The 9889-nt window shown below is 34.6% G+C and overlaps 1 protein-coding gene across 1 annotated transcript in view; it reads right to left on the bottom strand.

The window, feature by feature from the left end:
- The window catches only part of SENP7 (SUMO1/sentrin specific peptidase 7), a 210737-nt gene that overhangs the window by 42028 nt on the left and 158820 nt on the right, over positions 1–9889 (bottom strand). The window contains exons 9-11 of the mRNA XM_011955045.1: positions 8548–8887; positions 6979–7136; positions 3914–4060 (exon numbers count right to left, since the gene is read on the bottom strand). Of these exons, the coding sequence (XP_011810435.1) occupies positions 3914–4060; positions 6979–7136; positions 8548–8887 (645 nt within the window). The remainder of the gene's footprint in view (positions 1–3913; positions 4061–6978; positions 7137–8547; positions 8888–9889) is intronic.

Below are 9889 nucleotides of genomic sequence, written 5' to 3'. Positions count from 1 at the left end.
GGGAGGCGGAGCTTGCAGTGAGCCAAGACCGCACCACCGCACTCCAGCCTGGGCAACAGAGAAAGACTCTGTCTCAAAGAAAGACTCTGTCTCAAAAAAAAAAAAAAAAAGGTAATTCATACTGGAGAGAAACCCGACAGATGTAGAGAATATGGCAAAGCTTTTAACCACCCCTCAAACCTTTTTTCATATAAGAAAATTCATACTGGAAAGAAACTATACAAGTATGATAAATGTGGCAAAGCCTTCATTTCATCCTCAATCCTTATTTAACATGATATAATTCATACTGGAGAGAAACCCTACAAATGTGAAGAATGTGGCAAAGCTTTTAACTGTTCCTCAAACCCTACTATACATAAGATAATTCATACTGGAGATATACCCTACAAATGTGATCAATGTAGCAAAACTTTCACCTGGTTTAGTCAAGCCTCACTAAGTGTAAGAGAACTCATCCTGGAGAGAAACCTTACAAATGTGAAGAATGTGGCAAAGCTTTTAACCGGTCCTCAGCCCTTAATAAACATAAAAGAATTCATATTGGACAGGAACCCTACATAGTAAATAATGTGGCAAATCTTTTAAATATTCCTCAACCCTTAATAAGCATAAGATAATTTACACTGGAGAGAAACCCTATAAATGTGATGAATGTGGGAAAACCTTTAACCAGCCCTCAACTCTTACTAAATATGAGAATTTATATGGAACATAAACCCTACAAATATAAAGAATGTGACAAAGCTTTTTAAAGAAGTTCTCAACCCTTATTACACATAATTCATACCGGAGAGAAACTCTACAAGTGTAAAGAACGTGGCAAAGCCTACAACAAGTTCTCAATTCCTTTTTTTTTTTTTTTGAGACAGAGTTTTGCTCTTATCACCCAGGCTGGAGTGCAATGGTGTGATTTCGGCTCACTGCAACCTCCGCCTCCTGGGTTCAAGCCATTCTCCTGCCTCGGCCTTCCGAGTAGCTGGGATTGCAAGTGCCCACCACCACACCTGGCTAATTTTTGTGTTTTTAGGAGAGATGGAGTTTCACCTTCTTGGTCATGCTAGTCTTGAACTGACCTCAGATGATCCACTCGCCTCAGTCTCCTAAAGTGCTGGGATCACAGGCATGAGCCACCTTGCCTAGTCACAAGTTCTCAATTCTTAAGAGACATGGTGATAATTTATGCTGAAGAGGAACTCTACAAACCTGAAAGATGTGACGGTGCTTTTACCAACACCTCCAACTTGTCAATATATTAAAAAAAAAATTATACTAGTGTGAAACCCTAGAAATGTACAAAATGTGACAAAGCCTTTATATGGTTGCCACACTTGATTGTAGATTGTAGGTAAGATAATTCATACTGGCAAAACTCCTACAAGTGTGAAGAATGTGGCAAAACTTTTAATCAGTGCTTACACCTTATTTCACAGGAAAGCTATTACCCTTGAGAAAAGTTGTACAAACAAAGAATATGGAAAAGTCATTAATGCTAGTGATTTTTGTACATTGATTTTGTGTCCTGAAACTTTGCTGAAGTTGTTTATCAGCTGAAGGAACTTTTGGGCTGAGATCCTATTATCTAGAAACTTTATATATACAATATATATAAATATATACATAGAATCCAGACATAGAATCATTGTCATCTGCAAACAGGAATAGTTTGACTTCCTCTCCTCCAATTTGAACATACTTTATTTCTTTCTCTTGCCTGATGGCCCTGGCCAGGACTTCTGACAATTAATTTTTAGGACCACTTTACAACACTTATTGAATATTTGCAGTCCCCTACTATTTGTAATAGTAAAATATTGGGACAATTTGAAATGAGCAACAACTAAAAATTTTTAAAGACAACCCAAATATCCCAAACTAAGTGGAAGAATTAAATTAATGAAATTATGGTAAGTTACAAAATAGTACATATTATGTTATGTCCCTTTGTTTTAATGTATCTATATATGTATGAAGAATATGCAATGATATATACTACACAGTGAGTGGCAGCTGTCTCTAAATAGGCAAGATTATATGTGTTTGTAATATTGTTCCTTGACTAATCTGTTTGTGATTTTTTTGCTTGATCTTGGTTTCTGAGCATAACATGCCCACCTGACTGTGTAATAATAATTAATACATTAATTAATATAAAGGCCACTGTTGAATATTTATATTGGATTTTCCTCCCCACTGGCTAATCATTATTCTCACATATTTAGATTATCCAACTTTTTGCCATTACAAAGAATTCAACAGAAATAACTGGGTAAGCCTGAATTAAAATGATAAAGTAAAATAGGGGAGAAAATCCTGAAAAATGAATAACATTCCTTAAAGAAAAAGAATTGTAAAATCACCCCAGTCATGCCCAAATCAGTAAAAACCAGTGGCCAAAAAAATACTAATTTTAAATCAATTCATTCTTGAGCTTTCAAAGCAATGTTGACTACATCACAAACTACTACTATTTGCAGTTCCCAGAATTTAGGATTAGGTCTTTGCCTGCATGGCTACCAAGTAAACAGCAGGTACTTCATGTCTTATTCATGTGCTGTTTTCTCTGTGAAGCCTTTGCTGATTCCTCCAGACATTGATAGATACCCATTGCCATATGCACCCTTCTTGTACATACTTCTGTTTTACATTTTACCATAATATAAAGTAAATATGTGTCTGTCTCTTCCATTGGATTAAAAGTTCCCTGAAAGCAGAAACCATATCTTAGCATTTTTATATTCTCTGCCCTATCCCTAACACAGTGAAATATTAATGAAACTGCTATAAAAAATGCCTGAGTTACCAAATCTAACACAGTCATTTCGACAAACATTTAAGTCTATTTATGGAAGGTATAAAAGGAACTAAAACTGTGGCTCTTCACCATAAGAAGCTTAAAAGGTTAATGGAGAAGTTTATACAAGAATATAAGTAATTATAAAACACACAGAATAAATCTTAGAAGTACAAATGAAGTGTTACAAGTGTACAGCAAAGGGAGAAGTGAATTCTGTCTGAAAAGGAGGGATCAGGGAAAGTTTCCTGGAAGAGTCAGTATATCAGAGAAGCTTTAAAAGATGATTAGGATTTTAAAAGGTAGAAAAGGTAAGAAAATATAGAGAACTGGCTGGGCACAGTGGCTCATGCCTGTAATCCCAGCACTTTGGGAGGCTGAGGTGAGTGGATCACTTGAGGCCAAGAGTTCAAGACCGGCTTGGCAAACACGGTGAAGCTCTGTCTCTACCAAAAAATATAAAAATGAGCCAGGTGTGGTGCCACGCACCTGTAGTCCTGGCTACTCAGGAGGCTGAGGCACAAGAATCGCTTGAATCCAGAAGGTGGAGGCTGCAGTGAGCCAAGATCAGTGGAGTGCACCACTGCCCGCAAAAAAGAATGAGACTCTGTACCCCCGACAAAAAAAAAAATAGAGAAAGAACCAAGTAGAATCCAGTCTCACTTTCATATACAGTAGGTGAGGAGGAGTATTTTTTTTTTAATTAGAAAAACAGAGTAGCATTAATTCCTAGACATCCTTAATTTAGAAATTTGGAGAAGTCAGTTTACAACTGATTAAACAGGCAAAATGAGATTTCTTCTTTATGTTCCAAACTATACCTGGAAAAAGATTTCACTTTACCATCAGATAACTTTTAGAAACCAAAGATTATCAATAAATGTGATTTTTTCTATACATGATTTTCATTAGAGTCATCAGATTAGGTAGGATGCTAGGAGGGGAGAATTAAAGGCATATTTCAAATTAGGTATAATGACTTTCAACATATCCATAGTGTTCCATATAAAATAAATCTTAATTCTATTCTTATTTGTCCTAAGAAAAAAAAAAGGAAAAAAATTAAAATGCCTTGTCCAAGATCCAAAACTAAAAGAAAATTAAAGAAAATATACTTACTGTAACACAACCTTTAGAAGCTCCTTTAATTTTACCAATATAAACAGAAGTAAATATAAAATCCAGTTGTAGATCCATCTCATTACTAGGCATAATACTGGAAATGTTTTCCATGATGGGATTATATGGGCATAATTCAGATGACATCTAACAAGGAATAAATCATAAAATGCATGTAACTCTAAGTACTATATAAATACTGAAAATGACTTTCACCATCAAATTCTTCTTTAAATTACTATTAGTAAATTTTTGAAGAATTTTATACTGTTCTTACTGTGAAGAAATAGTTATCTAGATTTTTTTTCTGAAAAAATATGACTTACCTTTGAGAAAATTACACTAAATAGCTGAATTCAAAATTAATTCCAGAAATATATACTCCTCTGTATCAAAAACCATGGTTTCACATTCAATAGTCTCTAATAGGTTTTATTCATTTTTAACTTGACAGAAGTTTTAAACATATACTGTACTTTTATTTAAAATGAGTTTTTAAATATATGATCTCTTTGAATCACCACAACCACCCAATACGCAGGTTTTTCAGTTTTCCATTTCATAAATAAAGTTAACAGATGTTTAGATTGGTTAAGCGACCTGCCCAAAATCATGCGATTAGTAAGAAGCAAAACAAAGATTCAAATGCAGGTTTCTCTCTCCAGGTCCAGTGTCACTTCAACCATAAAAACTGTTTCCATTAACCAAAATAATGTTCTTGCTACTGTACTTTAAAGATTTTTTATTTTAGATTCGGGGGTACATGTGCAGATTTGTTACAAGGATAATATTGCATGATGCTGAGGGTTGGGCTTCTATTGAACCTGTCACCCAGATAATACCCAACAGGAAGTTTTATGGCCCTGGCTCTCCTCATCGCCCCCCTACTTTTGGAGTCTCCAACGTCTGTTGTTCCCATCTTTACGCCTGTGTGCTACTGCACTTTCAATATGCCATGAAGGAACGTAAGTGCCCAAGAATGATTCATTATATCAAATCTATATACTCTATGTTTGAAGACAACCAACCAGAAATGGCTTATACTTGCCTAAAATCTCAAAAATCATATCACTTCCACTCAAGTGACTATATAACTTTGCTTTTAAATTATAATAGAAAACCAAGCAATATCAGCAGCAACTCTTTTCCACTGTTTCTTCTGAATTTTATACTACTTTCAGATGACTTTTTCAACTTTTTCAAATGTGCCAAACCTCTGCACATTATCCCTAACACCACACATGACCAGATTACTACTAAAGCAATTATTATGAACATGTACTCACTCCCCTCTTACCTCTAGCAATTGTGACTAATCCTTGTCTAAAACATATCATACTCATTATTTTAAACCCAGCTCATAATGCCATTTACCTGCTTAATTGAATTTCTTTGTCATTCTCATGTTTTATTGCTTAGTATACTATTAATATCTTCTTATTCCCTAAGTAAAAAAGGGAATCAAATCAATCAAATCAAATCAGATAGCTCCAACATCAGTCAGACAAATAACTGTGGGCTTTTTTAGTGATAAAATGAGAAGTTGGTATAGAAATAATTTATCACTGGGCTTCACATTTGGTAAAACTAGCTGGCTCCTAAAAATGACAAATCCATATTTCTCATAATTCATTTAAAACGGAACAAGAGAGAGCATAAAAATGTGGCATTCTGCCTTATGGTAGATCTCCACACTATTGGCTGCTTGGTTGTGATTATGAATTTAGTAAATTCTAAAAGATATGTTATTTTCTTATAATATGATCATTTCATACTGCATTGTCAATTTATTATCCTGCCAAGGCCTAATTCTTCTATAAGTTTAAATTCATTATCAACAATGACACTTTTAATTATACATGCAACTAAACCATCAAGTAGGAAATTGATCCAATCTAGAAAAAATGGTTACATTTTTGCAAAAATTCAGAACAAAGCTGCCAAAGTGATTTCTACGTGGAATACCAAATACAAAAGCAAATACCCATGAAACAATAATCAGACTAAACTGTTTTCATAGATTGGGCCAACTCTTCATCATACTCTGCAAAATAAGAGCCTCTGACATTATTCAAAAACAAAACAAGATAAGTTTACCATAATTCTGCACTGGTGGTCAATGATCTTTTCTTACAAATAGAATAATCAGAGGCTAATAACAAGAAAGAGTACCAGCTGGGAGCAGTAGCTCACGCATGTGATCCTAGCACTTTGGGGGGTGGAAGTAGGAGGATTGCTTGAGCCCAGTAGTTAAGAGACCAGCCTGGACAACACAGGGAGACCCTCATCTCTAAAAATAATATATATTTTAAAAACATTAGCCAGGCATGCTGGCACGAGCCTATGGTCCCAGCTATTTGAGAGGCTGAATGAGAGGACTGCTTGAGCCCAAGAGGTTGAGGCTGCAATGAGCCATGATCATGCCACTGCACTCCAGCCTGGGTGACAGGGCAAGACCCTGTCTCAAAAAGAAAGAACGAACGAACGAATACTGATAAAAAATGTTTTGAACCTTATTTTAGACCTACTCTCTTCAAAGCACTGAATTAATTGACTGATACTAAACTAACACACTTCCATTTATTATTTTCTATAAGAATGAAGAGGCAGAGGACTTACCAAATTTGACAGGTTTCTGACCTATATCCCCAAAGCCATGTTCTTTCCTCTATATCATACTGCCTTCGTAATATGTGAGGAAAAGGAGTAATTCCAAGTAGCCATAATACTCCAAGACCAGACATATAAATACTAGAAAACGCGTTTAATTCTACAAAATGTTAGTGAAATGTCCAATGAAAGCCAGAAAAAAAGAAAAATATTCAAGTAATAGAATATTTAGACTGAAAAAATACAAATCACCAGAAAAAAATGGTATAATCTTTTCGTTTCAAAATAAAGACAACTACATATTTCATTCAAACTACTATAAAAGTTGTCTCAAAATTCAAACTAAGAAAATTTCTAATTTTCATTACAATATTCAGCTTGATAAAACAAGTAACAGTCATTAATCAATAGTGTATATTTCATTGTTAATCTGGGAGAAGACAGAAATAAATTACCTGTACAGATTCACGTGCAATCAATGGTAGTTCTGACAATGCTGATTCAGAAGTACTCTCATTTTCATTAGTTGTCTCATGGTCTTGCTTAGATTGTAACTTAAGAATTTCTGAACTTTTATGCTCAACAGGTCCTTCTTCATCACTGGAAACAACAACTAAGAGGAAAAGAAAAATGTATTTTTATTCTTTTTTTTTTTTTGAGACACAGTCTTCCCATCTTGGCTCACTGCAACCTCTGCCTCCCGGGCTCAGGCAATTCTCCTGCCTCAGCCTCCTGAGTAGCTGGAATTACAGGCATCCACCACCATGCCCAGCGAATTTTTGTTTTAAGTAGAGGTGGGGTTTCAGCATGTTTGTCAGACTGTTCTCAAACTCCTGACCTCAGGTGATCCTCCTGCCTCAGCCTCCCAAAGTCCTGGGATTATAGGAATGGGTCACTGCACCCAGCCGAAAAATGTATTTCAAATATGTAACAATCACATATCAAAAAAAGAACTTTCGGGTGGGTGCAGTGGCTCACTCCTATAATCCCAGCACTTTGGGAGGCTGAGGTGGGTGGATTCCCTGAGGTCAGGAGTTCAAGATCAGCCTGGCCAACATGGTGAAACCCTGTCTCTAGCAAAAATACAAAAATTAGCCAGGTGTAGTGGTGCATTCCTGTAATCCCAGCTACTCGGGAGGCTGATGAAGGAGAATTACTTGAGCCCAGGAGCGGGTGGCTGCAGTGAGCCAAAATCGCACCACTGCACTCTAGCCTAGCTCACAGAGCGAGACTCTGTCTCAAAAAAAAAAAAACTTTGTAATTATTGCAATTTATTTTTAATAATCCTGTTAAACTTAATCACCTAAATTTATTCAATTTAGAAACAGGCCTATCATTTGTTATCTGATTTGTAGTAGTTATAGACAATGACTCCATATCAGTGCAATTATTCAGCAGTTACCCGCACCCTTACCTTCTAAAGAACAAAGATTTTTAAAAATGGATAGAGCCATGAGGAGGCCTTAGGAACAAATGCTAGTTCTCACAGTGTATTGTGCCATCACTCTAAATTGTACTTTAAGTCCTGTTACATGAATTGCTTCAAGGAATAGGAAATTAATAACTAGGGGAAGATGTGGGAGACTATTCGCTGGAGATCCTTTAAAACCTTTGGAAGTTCTTTGTACCATGTGACGGCATCAACTACTCAGAAGCTGATTAAATCAAAATTAATGATAATAATTAGATAGCACTTAAACTCTGCATATTTATTTCATCAACCAAATGACATTAATGATGGTCCTTAAAGAATCTATTTTAAAACTACTGAGTGAGATTACTGTGTACTAATCTAAGAAAAAATTACTTCTGTTTTCAAGTCCTCCATTAATTTACCTAAACCGATATTTTAAAACTCATGAAGGAAACTCCAAACCCCAAGCCTTTTTTTCCTAAAGTTAATATATTCCACAATGATGTCATAAACAGCTTATGGCCTTAGCCAAATTTGTTCAAGAGGAAGAAAAAAACAACTAAGTGAAGCAGAGGAAATTAAGTAACTTTATAATCCTCCTGTCACTTACTTGGTTCAGCTGAGATCAATGATTGGTTCCCTTCATTATGTCCTCTTAGAACAGGCTTTTCTATTGTATTCAACTCATTCTCATCCTTCTCAACCAGGGAAGAAATCCCTACAGTATCAATGGAATTAGAGTTCTCAACAGTTTCAGTGGTTGAACAGGCAGAGGCACTTTTGGTGGTGTTACTCAAAGTCAACTCCTGACTGTTAAATGAGGATAGTTTAGTAAAATCACTTTTTGTAGGTTTAGTTGTAATTTCTTCAGGCAGTTTTAGATCCTGATGACAGTTTTCACTTGACTTTTCAAACTCAGTGGATATTGCTGAGTCATCTTCTTGTTTTTTCTAAACATAAACACATAGAAAAAAATAGCATTTTTCAAATTTGGCTTGCTTAAACCATTTTTAAATTTCTAAAAAAAAGTAAAAATATTGTATCACTTCTATAACTACATGGATAGAAAACTAAACAATTATACCACATTATACTTGCCAATGTCTCCCAAGTATAAAGACATGGGGTTTGATCTGTCCAATCTGATGCCTGATAATTTTTTAAAAGGTGAAACTGGGAGATTTCCATCATTACAAATGCTTTGTCAGACAGTCTCCCACGATCTAAGTCAACTTTAGAATGAGAAGATGTATTTATGTATTTTTATTTTGCAAAAGTAATAATGCCAATGTGACTACTTTGGTAAAACTACTTTGGTAAAAAAAAATTTTTAATTAACAATATAACAACATTGAAAATTATGAAAATCAATCATTGCCTTCAGTATCTCATCTACTGTATAAATCTAAATCATGCTTATAATTACAACCCAAAAACATTACAAGATCCTGAAATGATTTATGGATCAAAGAAATTGAAAAGCTTCTTACTGTTTTATTGCTATTTATATACTAAGTCTTTGAAAATACAAAATGTATGTATTTAATATGATAATTCTTTACTTACAATAAATTCCCTAAACTCTAGATAAACAGAAGCTTAAAGAATTTGATAAGTGAATTTATTAGATAAAATAAATCTAATAATAATTTTACAGAGCAAACAAAAAAAAGCAAGTGATTAGACAGTATGAATTGTATTTGGCTGAAATAAAGAAAAAGTCTGAAGGATATACAATAAACTACTAAGGAAAGAGTGATACAAGAAAAGGAGCAATTTTAACTTTTTTAGTCATTCATAATATTTGAAATGTGTCCCAATAACTCTGTATCACCGAGAAAAGTTACATTTAAAATTGTTTTTTAATAATAAAGCTAACAGTGAACCAAAAAAAAAAAAGAAATCTGATAATAAAAGCTGAAAGCTAGAGGAACATTATTTGGCCACAGTCA

The sequence above is a fragment of the Colobus angolensis genome, unplaced genomic scaffold (genome assembly GCF_000951035.1).
Source record: "Colobus angolensis palliatus isolate OR3802 unplaced genomic scaffold, Cang.pa_1.0 Scaffold393, whole genome shotgun sequence".
NCBI lineage: Eukaryota > Metazoa > Chordata > Mammalia > Primates > Cercopithecidae > Colobus > Colobus angolensis.
Note: the sequence above shows the minus strand (reverse complement) of the source record. Positions and strands in the feature narration are given on the sequence as shown.